The sequence below is a fragment of the Brassica napus genome, chromosome A7 (assembly GCF_020379485.1).
Source record: "Brassica napus cultivar Da-Ae chromosome A7, Da-Ae, whole genome shotgun sequence".
Lineage (NCBI taxonomy): Eukaryota > Viridiplantae > Streptophyta > Magnoliopsida > Brassicales > Brassicaceae > Brassica > Brassica napus.
This window is the reverse complement of record NC_063440.1, coordinates 21,456,882-21,476,831: the sequence shown is the minus strand read 5'-3', so window position 1 is coordinate 21,476,831 and position 19,950 is coordinate 21,456,882. Positions and strand designations below refer to the sequence as shown.

The 19,950-nt window shown below is 35.0% G+C and overlaps 5 protein-coding genes and 1 long non-coding RNA gene across 6 annotated transcripts; 5 read left to right on the top strand and 1 right to left on the bottom strand.

Annotated features, from left to right (window-relative positions):
• Positions 1 to 3,797: 3,797 nt before the first annotated feature.
• Positions 3,798 to 5,156, top strand: LOC106353824 (transcription factor TCP15-like). Its single transcript, XM_013793628.3, has one exon. The coding sequence runs from the start codon at positions 4,025 to 4,027 to the stop codon at positions 4,979 to 4,981; it is 957 nt and encodes a 318-aa protein (XP_013649082.2). The 5' UTR covers positions 3,798 to 4,024; the 3' UTR covers positions 4,982 to 5,156.
• Positions 5,157 to 6,791: 1,635 nt separating this feature from the next.
• Positions 6,792 to 7,890, bottom strand: LOC106355871 (40S ribosomal protein S23-like). Its single transcript, XM_013795746.3, has 4 exons — positions 7,757 to 7,890; positions 7,365 to 7,520; positions 7,145 to 7,271; positions 6,792 to 7,060 (listed from the first exon to the last, which is right to left on the bottom strand). Exons 1-4 carry the CDS (start codon positions 7,759 to 7,761, stop codon positions 6,920 to 6,922), a joined length of 429 nt encoding a protein of 142 aa, XP_013651200.2. The 5' UTR covers positions 7,762 to 7,890; the 3' UTR covers positions 6,792 to 6,919.
• Positions 7,891 to 8,437: 547 nt separating this feature from the next.
• Positions 8,438 to 10,358, top strand: LOC125576268. Its single transcript, XR_007314696.1, has 3 exons — positions 8,438 to 9,907; positions 9,986 to 10,112; positions 10,197 to 10,358. It is a non-coding gene; the product is annotated as an uncharacterized LOC125576268 (long non-coding RNA).
• Positions 10,359 to 11,970: 1,612 nt separating this feature from the next.
• On the top strand, positions 11,971 to 13,938 carry LOC106355870 (ATP-dependent DNA helicase pif1-like). The gene is made up of 3 exons (XM_048735590.1): positions 11,971 to 12,277; positions 12,382 to 13,647; positions 13,886 to 13,938. The coding sequence occupies exons 1-3, from the start codon at positions 11,971 to 11,973 to the stop codon at positions 13,936 to 13,938; spliced, it is 1,626 nt and encodes a 541-aa protein (XP_048591547.1).
• A 436-nt stretch (positions 13,939 to 14,374) lies between these two features.
• On the top strand, positions 14,375 to 15,875 carry LOC106353823 (60S ribosomal protein L10-3). The gene is made up of 4 exons (XM_048735884.1): positions 14,375 to 14,519; positions 14,660 to 15,161; positions 15,472 to 15,553; positions 15,647 to 15,875. Exons 1-4 carry the CDS (start codon positions 14,510 to 14,512, stop codon positions 15,716 to 15,718), a joined length of 666 nt encoding a protein of 221 aa, XP_048591841.1. The 5' UTR covers positions 14,375 to 14,509; the 3' UTR covers positions 15,719 to 15,875.
• Positions 15,876 to 16,008: 133 nt separating this feature from the next.
• LOC106357080 (cytochrome c oxidase assembly protein COX19) lies at positions 16,009 to 18,116 on the top strand. The gene is made up of 4 exons (XM_013796765.3): positions 16,009 to 16,695; positions 17,023 to 17,111; positions 17,197 to 17,294; positions 17,392 to 18,116. Exons 1-4 carry the CDS (start codon positions 16,686 to 16,688, stop codon positions 17,492 to 17,494), a joined length of 300 nt encoding a protein of 99 aa, XP_013652219.1. The 5' UTR covers positions 16,009 to 16,685; the 3' UTR covers positions 17,495 to 18,116.
• The last annotated feature ends 1,834 nt before the right edge of the window (positions 18,117 to 19,950 follow it).

Here is a 19,950-nt window from a genome sequence, read left to right as displayed (position 1 = left end):
TATACACCGTCGTATTGTTCATTTGTTTATCCCTAATGCACGGTAAAGTATGCCTTGTATAAATAATATCACATGATTCACATCTTTAGATATCAGCGCCTAATTATGCAAGATCACTAAATGGTTGAGCAAATCTAAAATAAGAATGAACTATTATACAAAATGAAGATTTAGATAACAAGCATTAAGAACCATCTTTAACCATATATGACCAATACAAAACTGTTACTCATTTAAAATACTAATCAACCATGGTACGTAGTCACCTAAAATTAGTAAGCTTTGATTTGGAACTTAGATGATGAAGAGTCTGCTACATTGGATCACATGGTTATCCTCCACGTCCCAATAAATAGCAAGCATCAACAATAAGGGATTACACATTGAAATATAAAAGTTTGTGGATGATCTCCGAAGACTAGACGAAACCAAGTAGTTGTAATATTGCAATTATAACTATTAATAATGCATTGATTGTGTCAAACATAATATTTGCTTTTTATATATTTGTTATAAGAACTAATTATATTTTTGAAAAGTTGAACGACTAAAGAGAGTGGCAGAGGAAAAAGGCAAAAGGAGAACAGGAGAGAAAACGACGGCCATGGTAGGAACTAAGGTTAGTTACAAAGAAAAGGATTTTGGGGAGACAAATTTTGTTGTGATTTCGCCAACAACAAATCTTTTCTTTTCTTTTGAAGTTAATTGCATGATGGTTTTTAGTTTAAGACTATTCGTTTTAACTGTTAATTGCATAATTGTATGATTAGTCGTTCTCTTAAATATATTTAATGTTTTTGTCAGAAAAGTCTGGATTTTCGATTCACAATTTTATACTTAATTGAATAAGTTTTTAAGTTTAAGACTATTCGTTTAACAACATCAACGACATATTATTGGAAATCTGAAACCAGTATCATACGTTGGATTCATCATCCGTAAATTATCATGTTTACCTATCTCATTGGACTTGAAATATGTAGTGTTATACTTATATGTTATGTAGGAGGGAAAGTGGAAGGGGCTATGAGAAAGCAAAAATAAAAGTTCTGGGGTAAATATAAAGAAAATCTAAAGTGAGGCAGAGAAAATAAAATAAAGAAAAAGAAAGAGGAAAGAGGAAAGAGGCAGAAGTGGCTCTGCAAAGGCAGTGAGACAATCATTGCTGGTGAATGTGGATGGGAGCCCACTTTTTCTTTTAATTATTTTCATTTTAATACACAAATATTTGTTTTTTATTTCTTATCTTCTTTTTCCATTGTGCATTATATACTCAAGTGTATACCTTCTGTATACGCGAATGAGTTGGAAACTGGAAATAAGGCCAAGTAAAACTATTTTTTATGAAAATCCTGTGAATTATCGGTGAAAATCGCTAAGTATTTAATTTATTTATATCTTCGAATTATTACTTGGAAAATAAATGTATTTTCCTTCTATTAATTTACCATCTTATGTTTAATTAGAATTTGTTTAACAAAAACCGTATCCGAAAGATTAATGTGTTTTAGAAAAAATATTTCAAAACATGCTTTTTATATTTTCTTTGTATTTTTACTACCTAAAAATTATAAATTTTTGTCAAAAGAAAATCTTAAATTTCAAGTATACATCAATTGAGAAACTAACAGAACTGTAACATTTTAAACAATGAACAATGATACGTGTTATATTCATTCGACACTAACACATCAAATTCAGATTTGTTTTATAACTAATGAAATAAAATTAGGGAGAATTCTAATTTTACCATAAATTCAATAATACTTTTAAAATTTACCTTTAAAAATAATTATTTTCGTAAATATCACTAATTTTTGTAAAAATGACTAAATTGACTAAAAATCATTTATAAATGTTTAATAATCTTATAAATTCAATTTCATCCCTTAAATACTAAATCATAAAAGTAATTAACAATTTTCTAACTTAAATGTTAAAATATTTTGGATACAAAGTTTTTTTGAATATTGATAGCTAAATTATGATATTTTAGAACAATTTCTTTTAAACAAGTGTATTTATACAATTTTGCAAACTGAGAGTAAAAAATGCTAGCAATTCTTTAGACCGTTTTTGTTACGCGACGGTAATGTTTTGAAATAGGGTTCGTGATTGATGGTAAAATATATTCAATCAAAAGATGAAAAAAAAGCAGAAATATTTTTCAAAAAAAAAAGCAGAAATTAATGAAATTTTGAGAAAGATTAATAATTTGACTTGACTAGATGTGGGATCCAATGAAGCTATGGTCACTGTCTTTAGAGAGTGAATGATGCAGAGGACACGCACGTGGAGTCTGTTTCAACCCCACTGTCTATCTCCTATTTATTTCCTTATTTTCTCTCATATCTTCTTCTTACTATTTTTATTTTACTACCTAAAAGTATTTTACAGATTGATTGATTTACTATAAAACCTAAACCCTGATCATTCTGAAATGTCCCACGAGACTATTAAACTAATCTTGTCATCCTTACATTTATATCATCACATGTTAATATATTTAATATGCAAATAAGAGTGGCAGATTGACTAGTCCGACCTTAATACCGTTTGAAGGATAAAATGTGTTAAATATACCCGACTTTAATAGTTTAGAGTCGATCATGAGCTTACTAGAATGTTTGCGGTCGAAAAGTGGTTGTTAAAAATGTTACAATGAAATAAATGTTGACTAGTCTAATACTGTGATTTCTAAGTGATATATTTTCTTTGATTTAACTAATTAGCTGATGTAACTCATTAACTGTTTTAGCAAAGAAAAAAACTCATTAATTAACTCAATTACAAAATAAAAAAAATTGTACAGTACTAATTAATATCATAACATAATCTAGTTGTCCACTTTTTCAAAAACTAAATTTAAAGGGTAATCTAAACTCCCATGGAGATTTTATGTAAACAAAAGGCCAGTATAGTATACATATGAAGTTATGAACTGTCTATATGTTGAATAATCATCACATAAGAAAGGAATCTTCTTCGCCACTACTTATAAAATTTCACTAAAATAATTTTCTAAATATACTGCTACACCTTTTAACGACAATTGTATGTCAGCGAGATAAAACCAATGGTGGAAACAAAGCAGAAGCAACGCAAAATTGCTTATATATTATAATAGATTAATAGCTCTATATTTGGTTTTAGTTTTGAATATAACTATATGGTTTTGTAGATAATAAACTCGAAAGTCACTCGAGAGACGCATACATAAGAAAATAAAAACTATATGTTTCATAAAAAAAAGCAGTTGGATTCAATCATGTGGATCTCGTGATTTACCATAGAGCCATGGATTAATCACTGTCAATAATAATTCCATCTATTTATTATTTTCTGTTGACACGTACGTACAAAATATCGTCTATGTTAACTTCTGAGTTCTTTGTTCTGAATCGCAAAAAATATTGCTAGCTGTGGAATTAATTTCGCGATCGATTGAAAGTTAACAGCAACGACAAAAACTGACGTAGCATTTTTATTTATTGGAAAGAACAAAAATAGAGTGAAAGCAGTTTACAAAAAAAAAAAAAGAACAAAAATAGAGTGTTCAAGTAGGGTTCTATTATTATGAAATCTATATATCAAATGCAATAAATACGAATTACTTTTATTTCATTCATCTCGATCACTGTAAAATAAAAACCTTATTATTCGAATAACTGTACAGAATGAAAAATACGAATCCCATCTTTTATTTCCATAAATAACGAAAAATTCTCACAGGGAATATTTTATAATGTAAATAAAACTCCAAATATAAGAACACAAAGATATAAAGCAAAGAAGAAAACAAAGTCCATGTTCATATTCATTGCTTTAACCTTCTCTCTCAGACACAGACACAGCTAAGCTTCCCATCTGAAAGGAGTTTCATGTCCTTAAGGACCATAACCTATCTCTCTCTCTCTAGCAACAAAAACAAAGAAGATAGATAGAGAAACTATGGCTCACATAAAGATATAACAGAGACAGTAGTCCCACTTTCCCCACCACAACCCATCTTCGATCATCATCAATGGATCCGGATCATAACCAGAATCATCACAGACCAAACTTCCCTCTCCAGCTTCTTGACTCTTCTTCCTCCTCTTCCACTTCCTTAGCCATCATCCCATCAGCTTCTTCTTCCGAACTTAACTCCGACCCTAACGCTCTCTCCAAGAAACCACCTCCTAAGCGAACCTCAACAAAGGACAGACACACCAAAGTAGAAGGCCGAGGCCGTAGGATCCGTATGCCGGCCATGTGCGCCGCACGTGTCTTTCAGCTCACACGTGAGCTAGGTCATAAATCCGACGGCGAGACCATCGAGTGGCTTCTACAGCAAGCTGAACCGGCGGTTATAGCCGCTACAGGGACTGGAACCATACCGGCTAACTTCACTTCTCTTAATATCTCACTTCGTAGCTCAAGATCTTCTCTCTCTGCTGCTCACCTTCGTACAACTCCGAGCAGCTATTACTTCCATTCGCCTACGATGGCTCATCATCATCAAGTGCGTCCGAAGAACGAGTCACATTCTTCTTCTTCTTCGCAGCTCTTAGATCACAGCCAAATGGGTAACTATTTAGTACAATCAACGGCTGGATCTTTACCTACGAGTCAGACTCCTGCTACGGCGCCGTTTTGGAGCAGTGGTGATAATACGCAGAATCTATGGGCTTTTAATATCAATCCTCATCATTCCGCTGACGTTTACAACACGAACGGTGGTGGGGGTGGAGGAGGAGCAGGAGTGCATCTCATGAATTTTGCAGCTCCCATTGCTTTGTTTTCTGGACAGCCTTTGGCGTCTGGTTACGGAGGAGGAGGTGGAGGTGGAGGTGGAGGAGGAGAACATAACCATTATGGAGTTTTAGCGGCGTTGAACGCTGCTTACCGGCCGGTTCAGGAGACGGCGAATCAGCAAAACCGCGACGGAGATCATCATCACAGCCATCAAGAAGATGGAAGCACAAGTCATCATTCCTAGACAATAAAACACACACAAACAGTATATCTGTGAGATTTATTCTTATTTTGTTTTTTCTTTTGTTTGATTGGTTTTAAATTCTGAAGGGGTTTCACTTTCAGTCATCTTTTGATTAATGTAATAGTACGTACGAACGTGATTGTGTATTTTTCTTGTGAAAATTGCTTTTTTTTTAGAGTTTGTGGCCTAGTATTTTTCTTGTGAAACTTTTTCTCTACACTCTTGAGTGTGAAGAGTTTTCTAATGAGACATAATACTTGATTAGGGTTTTTGAGCAATTGTTTTATATATGTATAAGTACTGTTAATCAATAAAAAAATTCTCACGCCAAATTATGAGATATACTCCATTTTCTTTGTTCATGGTTTGATTCCTTCGACCACGTATTGTCTCAAAGAGGCACATATGCATAATGATTCTTGTTCTATATCTATTTAATCTACTATATATATTTTCGGGGTTGATCAAATCTTGATATGCTCAATATTGACTGGTCTATTGATCTTTGATGGTATCTATACCAAGATACTGTTGATATATAGTAGAAAGTCATATAATTCCACTCTTTAAAATGTGATTGTTTTGGTTATTAGTTACAAGTGTGTTGACGAGGGGATGTATTTAGATATGATGCCATCAATGCCAGTAGATCTTCTATGAGCAGCGCATGGGATACGTTTTATTTATTCATTTTATAGCATTTTGCAACATTTTAAAGAAGGAATTAATCTTGAGCCTAAGATACAGGAAGACAAAAGTTTAAAACTCTTTATAGACCATATGGCCAGAAGAACGCAAGTCTGGTTTTGAAGACTCACAATATTCACATCAACGGTTATTTTCACTTTTTTTTTTGCTAAGAATATGAATTGCATTACTTGAATGGGCAGGTTGTGTGTTACAAAGTGTTAAGGCTGACAGGCAATCACGATGACAAAAATGTTAAAAACATAGTGAGAGCCCGATTGAAAACAGAGAACTGATAAAACAGAAAAAAAATTCAACTGCTACTCAGTAGCAAGCGACACTGCATGAGGCCCTGGAGTTATTTTCACTTTCATGGAAATGTATTTATATGTCAAAGATTCTGAAGTTTCGGGCACCCAAAAAAGCACCAAGAATACTTCGTTATCTGCTGAAAAGTTTATCCAACAAATTAATATTGAGAGCAATGTTTGCTAAAACAAAGTTTATTCTAAAGGTTTTTCGTTAACAAGTTAATGAAAATATAGATCATGTTTATCTGTCTATAGTGGATACATAAATACATGAATGATGATGCAAATTAACCCGTATATTATCATTATGCAGGATAAATAGAAGTATATGTAAAATACGTAAATACCATATAGCTGCATCTTGGGTCAGCCTATGTCAATAGAGTAGTTTAATTATTACGTATATATACGGTCTTACCATGCATGGGTATACAGAAAATGAACGTATAACGAAATGGTGTATATAATTAAGATATATCAACGAGCATGGGAATTGGTATGTTGGCAATTTTAAAATAATACCACACATACTCATATATAAAATTAGCAAGTGACAGAAACAAATAATTGTTTTATATAAATACTATAAATATTTTAGTTTTATACAAGTAAATTTCATTTTAAAATTTTACACCATTTATATAGAATTTTTTTACTCATTGTTCTTCTTTACACCATTTCGTTCAGATGTCAATTAAATTGTATTTTAATCAGTTTTGTGATTACAAAAGATATATAATGAATATGATTCAAGGTCCTTAAGGATTCAAAGTGGATACTATTTGGATGTTTAATTAAGAAGGCAAAACTGATTCAAGAAAAACCAATGAACATATTATAAGGTAAACTCAAAAACTCATAGAGTTTTAAAAACACAAGAGTTCTTTTAACTGAACTAACGAAATGTGCTTATGACATCAAAACCTTGAATAAGCTTTGTTTAAGACCTTGGCTTCTCCTTCTTTCCCTTGTAGAGAGCCGAGAGTGAAACACCAGAAACCTTGACGACCTTGTTCCTAACTCCAGGAATATCTCCCACGGCATGACCCTTGCGACCAAATCCAGAGATCAAAACCTCGTCCTGCAAACAACATAACACAGAAGATGATTCAACCTTTCACAAACTGATCATTTGTTACAAATGTTTTTTTTTTATTCAACTTACATTTGGTTCAAGGAGGTTCAAACAACCATCGTTGGGGACAAAAGCGACAACCTTCTTTCCGTTCTTGATAAGCTGTATTCTAGCACACTTTCGGATGGCAGAGTTAGGCTGCTTAGCCTCGACTCCTCTGCATAATCGAACAGAAATTCACTCATCAAACACCAATGTCCACACTAAAACTAAAGAAGCCAACACTATCTCCTTTCTATATAGGGCTTACATTAACTCAAGGACGATTCCTTTTGCATGAGAAGAACCAGCAAAAGGCTTGTTCCATTCATTTCCTAGGTGAGACTTCTTGTAGCTCTTGTCTGACCACCTCTGTGTCTTTCGCCGCGTTTTTTGGACACGCGCAGATCCCATACCCCTTGTCTTTCTGGAAGACATCATCACCAGGTTTAGAGAATAGAAAACCTCAAATATCCAGTCATCTACTACGAGTGTTGTATAGTAACACACTATTATCTCAAGATTGGCTATTGTCCTTTTGCATCTACCGTAGGTATTATATAACCGACGAATATCATACATCTCTAGAAACAAACACGCATTGCTTATATAACTCAATTAAAATCAGAAAACAAAAACCGAATTATTAAAGGAAAACGTTACCCCATGTTTGAAGATAGAGGAGAAGATTAACAGCAAGGAGTGCTTTAAGCAAGAAACAAATATGCAATGTATTTAAAGATGAAAACCTAATATAGATGTTAGTGGCCGCGATCTTTTATATATGTGAGACTTTTGCAGCAAGCAATAGCAGATGGATGTACGGCTGAAAACCCTAGTGATCTCTCTTCCATCAGGCCCATTTTAGTTTTAAAGTCCCTGTGGGTTTTAGTAACAGGCCTAATTTTAGTAATAAGAGAAGATTTGCTGCCGTAACGCAATACATAAAGTCCAAAATGATTATAAATTTATAACTTTGATTCACTACTTTTTAGAATTAAAATTAGTCTCGTATTTTTGAATTACGGATCAAAAATCTAATCACTTTTTTAAAAAATCATAAGATATATTTGTGGTTACATACTATCTTTTTATTAATTGAAAACTTTCTTAAGTGATATAGCAAAGATAACGTTTGATAAGTCAAATGTAATTCAATTTTACAGAAGATTAGACTTGCAGAACTTGCTGATTGTACTTGTGATTAAATTAAATCTTTGATTAAAAATAAAAAATAAAATATTACTAATAGAATTAACAAGAACATATCGATAAGAAGTAAGAACAGAGAAACTTTACACATGCAAAGGAGAACAACAAAAGAACATATCGATAAAGCAAAATTCATAATAGAATTAAAGCAAATCTATTAAGCCGATAAAGATAGAAAGAACCTTTTGAACCCACCAGAAAAAAAAATCAAGAGATAAAGAAAAAACCTGAACAAATGACCACCATATCATAGAAAGCCATCACCGATCAAACCCGTCTCCGACAAAATGATACGTCCATCTAGATCAACAAACAGAGAAACTTTAAACATGCAAAAGGAGAACAACAAAAGAAAACTAAGACTGGACCGAAGGTAGTTATGGGAGCTCACACTGTCGACCGTCTCAACGATGCAAAAAACGAAATCTATCCTATACTAAAAGGAAGATATACTCAACTCTCAACCTGTCCACCTAGGATAAAAAAATTAGCCAATCATAGAAGTTTAATTCGCCATGTCATAACTGCTTTAACGTGATATAACTTGTGCGAGAGTACTCATTATGGGCTTCTAATAATTTTTCCTGGCCAATTTAAATCAGCCCAAATACTGACGATATCATATTACCTTTTCTGCTCTTCCACTTCACCATCGTCGTTGCCGTTTCTGCAAATCACCATTTCTTATGGAGTTATTGCGATTTACTCTCAATAATTCAATCCAGATCTTTACTCTTATCTTGATGAGCGATGCTATCCTTCCACCTCCCTTTTATGTCTCCTCCTCTTATATGAATCCTTTTGTAGACAAGCCTGCTATGTTGTTTACTCCTCTTGCAATTTTAGTTTTTTTTGTGCCCGTCGAAGCCATGGCCTCAAATCCAGACGGATCAAAATTAATTATCGTCATGAATCAGTGTTGTCTTCCACTACCTCCATACATAAGCTGATGACTCCTTCCAGAGTTAAGACTTATCCTCCAGCAGGTTTCCGCCGGCTGACCTACGTGGCTGAGAAGCGTCTCCGGCGAAGCTATACTCGGTCGAGTTCAATTTCGATCCGATACTTTTGAAAAGGTTAAAATTAAGTTTCTCTTATACTTTCATCTCTTTAGAGTTTTGATTGGGTACTGTCTGCAATCTAGAGATTGATTTCAGATTTTTCCCTTTTAATAGCAACAACGAAAGGTAAAGGGAGCGAAAAGCATGAACATACCACATGGTAAAACTTTTGATTTTCTTCTGAATTTTCTAATAATGTGATAAAATCTCAGTTTTTGGTTTAAGCCAGCGCACATGGTTTTCATGGACAGAGATTATACGAAGAAGAAAGTTCGAAGCTTAGTAGCTGAGTCTTCGAAGTTTCTGTACGCCATTCCGGTGACTAAGACAAGAGCATTCTGTGAGGTTCTCTCTATTGTCTCTTCTCCCCTGCTATTAATAATTGTATCACAAACAGTTTGGCTCTGTTTAGCTGGAATCACTTCATGTGATTCACTTGCAGGAGACATGCCTGGCCTCAAAAGATGTCATGTCCTTTGATTTGCTAAAAAAGAAGCTCATGTTAAGATTAGATACACTTGGTATAAAGACTATCAAAGAGGTAAATCTATACAATGAAATATTTTTTTTTTGAGATTGACTTTGTTGAACAATAATGATAAAGTTATGTTGGTCAAAGGTCATTGTTAATTCTCGAATAAACTACATGGATGGTCATATATCCCAGTCGGTGGTTCCTTGCCACACACTAAACAAAAGAATCTTGCCCTTTGGTGTTGCAGCTAGAATGGTACATCCCTCAACAGGTAGTGAGAGCAAGCCTTAATTTGAGTTCTGGTTATTAACATATTTTAGTAGTATTGCACCATGTCTTACTCACTATCTCTCAGTTATAGCAGGTTATTCAGTTGTGGCCTCTTTGTTTGAAGATCCAGATTACGCATCAGACATATAGGATATACTAAAACATGATATTACTTCCTTCACCAAACACATCAACATCAATATTTCAACACAAGGTGATCTCTCCTTGACCAACTGAGTTTATAGCTTCCGGAAAATTATAAAACATTTTATGAACTTCCCTTTTTTGGTACCTTGGATAATTTACGGCAACAAGAAAGGAAACGAGAAAGAGCATTATTTCTCTTCGACGTTGCACACATGCTTCATCTTAGGCTTTAGAAGCTTCTTCCACATTTTCTTCTGCCTTCCATAATGGTAAGGCATCCCATATCTTAAGACATTGATTTGATTCAGATAACAAAAAATGTATGGAAAATCAAGATCATTTCACTTGCTCAGGGGGTTTATAGAATCAACATTATCATGCCGTTGTAGTAATCGTTTAGTAAATGTAGTGTATTTTGTCTAAAGTTTCGATGTGATTGAGACAATTTATTATAATGCACCTTAATGAAATATGTTGAATTGAAGCTCCAAGAAGCAGCAACAGTTGGAAGTCAAAATGATTCCGAGACTAAGATTGGCCTTGATATAAGTAGAAAGAAACAAGGTTGAGGTTGGTCTTCCTCAACGGTCAAAGTGTGTCGTTCTAAAACCAATAATAATTATTGCTAAATCTCAGTTTTGGGCTGCACCAGTATCCGCTACAAAATGCATCGGGATGTCTTTGATAAAAATGCTAAGGTTATTTAAATCATATGATCTTACATGCAACCGCTCTTCTCAGCATCGAGCCTTTTTATATATTATGCTAAACTTCATTGGTTGTCAGAAAAAAAAGACGTGACTTCATTGAAAAACATGGACATTAGATTTAGTTAGTTTGGTTACCTACTAGAAACGAACATTAGTTAAAAAGGTATTCGTTGGAGGAAGAAGATGAACCTTTCGAGGTAGAGGAGAATGATGGAAACAGAGACAGAGATAAATTCTTTATAAAAGAGAAGTACAATACTGTGCGCAAATTAAAAAATCTCGGTAAACCAACCAAAAATCTTTACAATCTAATAAAAAAACCAAAACCATAATTTGAATAAATATACATACATAATTTATGAATAAAGAATAATGTTGCCCCCAAAAAATATACATAATTTATGAATTAAAAAATAGGTGTAGCCTAAGAGATCACATAGTTTTTATAAAATTACAAACTACAGAACTTGAAAGCTTCTTACTCATTTCTCTTTGAATTGAATAATAACACCATTAACTCTCATAATTAGATGTATTTTATTTCTAATTTATGAACACTATAATCATTTTACATTCTGCTATTATTATCTTTAATATAACCCAAAACATTTATAGATTTCATGAAACAAAAACTATCACTAACAAATAAGTTACCTTCACTAAAACATTTCACCCATTTTCACTAAGTTTCTGACCAGTAACTTTTTTTTTTGAAACACTCTAACCGGTAACTATCACCGAAACATTAGGAACAAACAAGGAAAAAACAGAAAATAATAAAATTTCAATAATAATTATTCTTTATCAAAATTTATTGGCCAAGTCGTAGCTGTCCATCCTTCAGCAGGCGATCGATACTACCTGAGGGTCCTCATTAATAAGATTAAGGGTCCTAGAAGTTACGACGAGCTAAAAACATACAACGACGTGAAATACCCGGACTTCAAATCAGTTTGCCACGCACGAGGCCTTTTGGACAATGATGTTGAATGGCTCGAGAGTATGTCGGAGGGTGCTGGAACGGCCAGCCCATACCAGCTTCGTGATTTGTTCGTCACATTCCTAAACAACTGCTTCGTCGCAAGCCCTAAAGGAATATGGGAACACTCATGGAAATCAATGAGCGAGGACATACTTCACAAGAGGCAAAGGATCTTAGGCCACGCGAATCTGGAACTGGACGATAATACCCTGGAGCAATACACATTGATAGAAGTTAAAAAGTTGATGCACATGCAAGATCGCTCCTTAAACGATATTAAAGATATGCCGAAGATCAACCCTGTTTTGCTCCAGGAATTGGGGAACAGTTTGTGAAACCAAGAAATAGATTACGATGTTGCGGAGGAAACACTAAGACATGACAAGCAGTACAAATTGTGATAGTTCTACCAGTTGCTTCTTCGGGAATAGCCGCATTGCTACTACCAAACGGGAGAACAGCTCATTCTCGCTTCAATATTCCATTGAAGCTCGACGAAGATAAGCTTTGCAACATCAAACCAGGTACAATGCTTTCTGAACTAATTGAGGAAACGGACCTCATAATTTGGGATGAGGCACCTATGACACACAAACATGCTTTCGAAGCATTAGACAAGTCGTTGAAGGACATAATGTCTATCAAAAATCCACCCGCAAAGAATCAGCCTTTTGGCGGCAAAACAGTTATGTTAGGTGGTGATTTCAGACAGATCCTACCAGTCATTCCGCAAGGTGGAAGAGCTGATACTGTATTAGCTTCGATAAGCCATTCATATATATGGAATAGCTGCCAGAAGTTCTCTTTGAAAACAAATATGCGAGTAAATCAGGATGAGAAAGAGTTTTCTGAATGGCTTCTCAGAGTCGGGGAAGGTCGTCTAGAAGCAGAACAAGAATATGAGGAGGATGGGTACCATGACCAATTCATAGATATCGATGAATCATTGATTTGTCAGAGTTTTGTTGACCCATTGAAAGAAGTTGTTGATGCCGCATATGGACAAATCAGCAGCCCGATGAATTCCAAGACTTCCTACACCGATAAAGCTATCCTCACACCCCGTAACAAAACCGTTGATGAAATCAATGCTTACACCATCTCACGGACCGACGGGGTATCAAGAGATTACTACAGCTCAGACAGCTTTGAGTTATCAGATACTACATCAGATCAAAATGATAGACTATACTCCATTGAGTATCTTAACTCATTGGAATTCTCGGGTTTGCCTTCGCACAAACTTACTCTGAAAGTTGGTGCCCCAGTTATGCTTCTCAGAAACATAAATCAGAAAAAGGGATTATGCAATGGTACGCGGATGATCCTAACCCACGTTGGTGAACGCGTTCTGAAGGCCGAGATCATCACTGGATCCCACATTGGAGAAGAGGTCTTGATCCCAAGAATTGTGTTTTTGTATGATGAAACAAAATTACCGTTCACATTACGTCGGTGGCAATTTTCTATCAGATTGTGCTACGCAATGACAATCAACAAAAGCCAAGGCCAGAGTTTAAAAGAGGTCATCTTATATCTGCCTCAACCAGTCTTCTCTCATGGTCAACTTTACGTGGTCCTCTCCCGTGTCACAAGCAAAGCAGGATTAACGATCATCAAAACTGAAGATCCCCACCAGCTGAAAGTGAAGAATATAGTCTACAAAGAAATATTCAAAGGCCTTCATCCCGAGACAAGTAATTTTAAATAAATTATTTTTTTCCTCTCATCTTTTTCAGAAATCTGATAAAATATTATATTCACAGATTAACAATCTCGAAAATATATCGACCAAGCGATGATACAAGCCAATAAAGAAGAGACTTACACATAGGTTTACCCCACCTAAGCCAGGTACAAAACTTTTAATATAAATAGCAATACTACTATATTCAACTAAACTTATGCTGACTAACTATTCTTATCCAATTTCAGGTCTTTTCTTTCTCATGACCCTCAAAAAAACTTCTGATCTGCGAAAGACTTAATCTGCTTCCTCCCTTATCTACTTTACTTACAGTTTTTTTGGCTTTTAAACATTTGCGTAAACTCGATATACACAAATTTTCAGACATATTATAACACACAATCCTTCCATCTCAAACAAAAATATTGATTACCAACACACTTTTTTGCGTTCAAACAATCAACACCTAAATCTAATATGATATTCTGGTTCAACATTTTCATAGAAAATAACCCGGGCGTAGCCAAATTAAATCATAGTAATAGGTAAAAGAGAAATCTTAGAGAGTATCTATAATCAGAGTCGGTAAACAAAACAATTCTGATACAATTTTGTGAAAAAATAATGTTTTGTTTTTCTTCTCTGACCACAAATTAAAATAAAACATTAGACGAAAAAAAACCGTGTGGTACACACATTAAACTATGAAAGTCAAGTCAAAGATTAAGGCCTGGACATCAAAAAGTCCAATGGGCCTAGCTAAGCAGTGACGTATACTACTAAATTCAGACCACCTATAAAAACAACATTACGCGTCCCATTTCCAAATTCTAGGGTTTTGCACCACACAATCGCCGAACGAATCCAACACCATGGGACGAAGTAAGTCTTATCTCAATCCCAACTTAGCTTAAATCGATTCATCGAACCATTCGTATCTCATATGAACTCGCTAGGCTCTGATTAGTTAGTTTGAGATTTTGATTTGCTGTCATTGATTGAATCAAATCAAATCTATTTAGGACCAGCGAGATGCTACCGTCAGATCAAGGGGAAGCCCTACCCGAAGTCCCGCTACTGCCGCGGTGTCCCCGACCCCAAGATCCGCATCTACGACGTCGGCATGAAGAAGAAAGGAGTCGACGAGTTCCCTTTCTGCGTCCACCTCGTCTCCTGGGAGAAGGAGAACGTCTCCAGCGAAGCCCTCGAGGCTGCTCGTATCGCCTGCAACAAGTACATGGTCAAATCCGCCGGAAAAGACGCCTTCCATTTGAGGATTAGGGTTCACCCTTTCCATGTCCTGAGGATCAACAAGATGCTCTCGTGCGCCGGGGCTGATAGGCTCCAGACTGGTATGAGAGGTGCGTTTGGTAAGGCCTTGGGGACTTGCGCGAGGGTTGCGATTGGGCAGGTGCTTTTGTCTGTGAGGTGTAAGGATAACCATGGGGCTCATGCTCAGGAGGCGCTTCGGAGGGCGAAGTTTAAGTTCCCGGGGCGTCAGAAGATCATTGTCAGCAGGAAATGGTATGTTAAGTCCTGTTCATTTGGTTGCCGCAGGTTTCGGCGTCAGCGGCGGCGGCAGCGTCAATGAAGACAGTTGTTGTTCGTTTCGCAGACGCTGACGCTGCTACATATTATATTGCAACTGCATGTTTTATCGGTGTCAGTTGCAGGACGCGGCATTCGTACGCGGCGTCAGACACACTGCGTCAACGAAACGAACAAGAGTTGACGCAGAATGTTGACGCTGCTGCCCCTGCGGCAACCGAAAGCCCTTTAGTCTGTTTTGTGGTTGAGCAGTTCTGTTAATTGGTGATACGTTTGATTGTTTCAGGGGTTTCACCAAGTTCAACCGTGCGGATTACACTAGGTTGAGACAGTCCAAGAGGGTTGTTCCGGATGGTGTCAATGCTAAGGTTTGTCTTTTGTTTGATTTCTTCACTACTTGAGAAGACTTGTATGGTTAATTGATTCTGATTTTTTTATTGTGTTTTTTTTTTGTGTTGCAGTTTCTGTCGAACCATGGTCCGTTGGCTAACCGTCAGCCTGGAAGTGCCTTCATATCAGCCACCAGCGATTAAGAATGAAGATGATTTGTTGTTGTCGAACTGAGAATTTAGTATTTGCAGTTTTTTGTTTTGTTTTTGTTGTTACAGTTGAAAACATGGTTCATCGTATGACTACATTTTTCTTGGACAAATGTTTTTAGTATCAATATCTCAGCCTCTAGTTTATCTACTTTTGCTTCTCTTTTCATCACCGTTATATATTTGTTTGGTTCTTTTGGTTTATATCAAATCCTCAGCAACGCGATGATTAGTGATAGGAGTGATTTGAGTTTCCAAATTACAAACTCTTTGGTTGCGGTCATAAGCTACAACTCATTACCCTAATGGGTTTAGTGTTAATGGGTCATTTGCTCATGGGCACCTTATGCACTTTTGGCGAATGTAATTAATTAGTTTCTGGTTTCAAAGAATATACCAAACACGTAATGTAGATTAGATGTTCGACAAAATGTCTGACCGAAGTTGTTGAAGTAGTTGTGTATGTTAGTCAACTTTTTGCTCTTCTTGTTTCTCATGTGTAATGTAAGATTAGGTGTTAAAAAAAATGTCTGAGATGATGAGCTAATTGGATGTTGGTTTATCTGTTAAAAAAAGTTGATATTCTTAACAATGCTTATCAATCATAATGTATGTAAAAATTCCTACCCTGAACTGACGATCGCCAACCAAAGGATATATTATAATATTTGGAAAGGTCGAGTTCATTTTTAATGCTACTTCTTGTAAGTGGTCAGATGGTGTTTAGATCAATTTAATAATTAGGTAGACAAATTATTGTCTGGTTTGTGAATGAAACCTGAATATGTTCTAAAACTTGGACTGAAAGTAACTGTGTTCCATAAATGGACTAAGTAACACAACCGAGAAATCAACTTTGGAGATATTGAAGCTCCTTCTCTTGACTTTTCAGCGTCAAACCTCTCACATAAAGCTGAATTGAATACTAACACCGATCGAGAGGCTAATCTCAGGTATCAATATGAGTACAGGTACGTTTTCTTCTCTTCTCCTCCTCTTTATATTTCTACTTGTTTCGATTTTCTCTGTAATGTGAGGCTAAGTCCGCTTCAAATGGGACAAAGTTCTGGTTTTAGGTAACTGTCAACACTAAATTGTATCTATTTGATCAGTCTTTAAAATAATCTATGGTTTTATATTGAATGTGTTGAGTTTGCTTATACTTGAAATGCCTTTTTAGTAAAACCCACAAAAAACTGTTATATCTTATTGGTCCCATAAGACATAATCAATTTTCAGAAAATAGGTTTTTTCACTCGTTACCGGTCCCTAATGAATTTCTTTTCTTGTGTGGGAAGGTGGAGCATTTGGAGGAAACAGAGGACTGAGACCTATCCCACCAGAAAAGGGCATCTTCCCTTCGGATCACTTACACGAATGTGATACGGTACACTGCCTCAACAACGGTTCTCTCTTCTTTGTCTCGGTGTTAGATGTTTGATTATCTTTCGGCTGGAACCATTGTTTTTCAGGAGAAGAAAGAATATATTGGCTGTCTCAAGTCTTCAGCTAACAAAGCTGAGCAATGTAGACATCTCTCGAAAAAATATCTCCAGTGTCGAGTGGCCAAGTGAGTTCCATTTGACCATCATAGTTCTCTCCAAGTCTTGGGATCATGGGTTTAAGGTTATAGAAAAAGTTTATTGACCAACGTTGGATGTATGCAGAAACTTGATGGCGAAGCAGGATATGTCTGAACTTGGACTCAGTGGGGTTAAAGAACTGGATTCCACTGAATATATAAGAATAAAGAGTAGTATCCAACAGTGAAGGGGGACAAAACTTTTTTTGTGTGCAAAGAAGAAAGAGGAATGTATGTATATCGTTCTCCGCCCATGTGTGCTGGTAGACTTTTTGGGCTAACAATACTCGTTTTTGGACTTGATAAGCAAACGACCTCTACAAATCTGTAAACGTTTTAACATAGTTACCTTACAAAAAATACATATCTATTTTTTCGTTATAAGGGTTTTATGTAAAACAAAATAATTTGTTGCTAAAACCAAATTCTACTTTTACATTTCAATTATGACTAGTTTCCTAAAAGCAAAACCCACTTGAATAATTTCTTCAAATTACACAAGCGTCTTCAATTTAGAAAATATTGTATTTAGTAAATAGTCGATTCCAATCTTCTTCTATTTACAAATGGAAAAAGTGCTATTTTAATCCCGAATCCAATAACGTTTGGAAGTAAGGTGAATTCTGACGTTATAATAAGGATGAGAGATTTCTTAAGAATACATTGTGAAGGAGGAATGAAAAAAGTATTTGGAATGCAACATTGAAACTTAAATGTTGGAAAAGTGTACCACTGAAACTTAAGCATTTTCTTTGGATAATGAATTTAAAGGTTGTTAGCAACATGAAGCAATTTAAAGAGACATGTAACAAAGGATGCAAAATGCCAAGATATTTCTAGAGGGATCGAACAGAAAAGCATACCTTCTTTGATTGCATATATGTGCAAAATGATTTGGAAGGCCTTTGAAATCAACAAAACTATTTAATGTTTTATTTATTATTAGGATAATTACATGTATTGTTTTAGGATTTTATGGCTATTTTATATATAACTGTTTAGACTTAAGTTTGTATTCAAATTATGATTTGATTAATAAATGAGTTTTTTTAAAGAATTTTTTATAAACCACTGAGAAGAGTATTTTCAAATCCTAAAAAGCTTTTAATTTGATTAAGAACTGTAAAGAATATTCACAAATTCTAGTTTCCAGATATTTTTAGAATCAGCGGATCTAATTCTATCCCTAGAAGCTTCCGCTACATTAGTTGGTACCAGAGCTAGGTTCCTTTGATTTTTCAATCGAAGACGATTCTGGATATCATGATGAGTATTAGCATCTATCATATCCTAGATGCAAGTTTTTTTGTTGAGAGAGAATAGAACCATGAGAGATCTATAGAGATCCAATCAATGATTTGGCTTGATTGCTCTGGAATCTGGATGGTATATATGTAACCTTTAACTTGATTAGCTATAACATAATAAAACAATTATATTCATTCGCCGAAGTCCGTTCTTAATACAAAAAAAAAAATCTCAAGTCTTAAATCAATATCATGCTCTTATCAGTTAGGTCGATTTCAAATTTAACAAATAATATAGAGACTATGTATGCTCACAATCAGATGAAATGAAAGTATGTAAAAAAAATTATAAAAGAAAAAGAAATTTGTAAATAAGTTTGTTCATTTATCTCGTTGCTTTTAGAGAAAATAACACAAACGTTGTGTTGGTATTTTAACAAATATATCATACTTCCGTTGCGTAACCGTGTAAAAGTAAAAAATAAAAACGCTATATACATCTGTGAAGCCTGCTTGGCTGCTTCAGCATATTAAATATTTATTTGTTATCACATAAAGTCATAAACGGCATCTTGAAAGCCAAAGTCAAGTTGATATCTTCTTCTTTGATTTAGATCTCAAAACTTTTCAAAATCGTCGGCTTTGATCAAATAGATAACTAAATGAAAGTATGTATTTAAATACATATTGCAGAGACCCATTTTCCACGTGGAGTTAATAAGTGTTATATAGATGGAGCATGGAAGGAACATGATCTTTATACAGGGCAGGGATGGGTCTACAGAAAAGATGGATCAAATGATATTATGATGGGTGCAATGTCTATTCGCAGGAGTCTATCACCTTTACATGCTGAATGTGAAGCGTTGATATGGGCGATGGAGTGCATGAAGACCCTATAAATCTCAGAGGTGGTGTTTGCAACAGACTGTTCTCAATTGGTGAAGATGGTGTCTACACCGACAGAATGGCCGGCGTTCACTACACACATGGAGGAGTTTCTGCGATGTAAGGAATTCTTTCTCAACTTTACTATCCAGCATATACCAAGGGCGCAAAATACTCTGGCGGACAAGCTGGCACGAGGTGCTAGAACTTCGCCATCTGCTATGGTTTATGTTGACTCAGTTCCTCCGAGGTGGCTCTCGAATCAGAAATCTTCTTAGTTTCTTAGCCTTTTGTCGTAAAAAAAAAAATATAATATTATTCTTTAATTATTTAGAATTTTAGTCAAATGCTATTACATTTAGTTAGAAAGTTTATTCTATTAATTTTTTTTATAGTTATTACATCAACTTAATAAAATATACTCTCTCCGTTCCTAAAAAATCTATATTCTAGTAAAAAGAAATTGTTTTAAAAAGATACATATTTTATATTTCCAATATAATTTTTAT

Excerpts from the sequence above, each read along its gene's own strand:
- LOC106353823 (XM_048735884.1), top strand. Across the intron at positions 15,162-15,471 it reads ATCATTGTCAGCAGGAAATG|GGGTTTCACCAAGTTCAACC; the intron begins GTATGTTAAGTC and ends TGATTGTTTCAG. Across the intron at positions 15,554-15,646 it reads CGGATGGTGTCAATGCTAAG|TTTCTGTCGAACCATGGTCC; the intron begins GTTTGTCTTTTG and ends TTTGTGTTGCAG.
- LOC106355871 (XM_013795746.3), bottom strand. Across the intron at positions 7,272-7,364 it reads GGAATCGTCCTTGAGTTAAT|AGGAGTCGAGGCTAAGCAGC; the intron begins GTAAGCCCTATA and ends TCGATTATGCAG. Across the intron at positions 7,061-7,144 it reads TGAACCTCCTTGAACCAAAT|GACGAGGTTTTGATCTCTGG; the intron begins GTAAGTTGAATA and ends TGTTGTTTGCAG.
- LOC106353824 (XM_013793628.3), top strand. The coding sequence starts at position 4,025 with ATGGATCCGGATCATAACCAGAATCATCACAGACCAAACTTCCCTCTC.
- LOC106357080 (XM_013796765.3), top strand. Across the intron at positions 17,112-17,196 it reads ACTTACACGAATGTGATACG|GAGAAGAAAGAATATATTGG; the intron begins GTACACTGCCTC and ends ATTGTTTTTCAG. Across the intron at positions 17,295-17,391 it reads CTCCAGTGTCGAGTGGCCAA|AAACTTGATGGCGAAGCAGG; the intron begins GTGAGTTCCATT and ends GGATGTATGCAG.
- LOC106355870 (XM_048735590.1), top strand. The coding sequence starts at position 11,971 with ATGTCGGAGGGTGCTGGAACGGCCAGCCCATACCAGCTTCGTGATTTG. Across the intron at positions 12,278-12,381 it reads GCTCCAGGAATTGGGGAACA|CCGCATTGCTACTACCAAAC; the intron begins GTTTGTGAAACC and ends CTTCGGGAATAG. Across the intron at positions 13,648-13,885 it reads AGGCCTTCATCCCGAGACAA|GTCTTTTCTTTCTCATGACC; the intron begins GTAATTTTAAAT and ends ATCCAATTTCAG.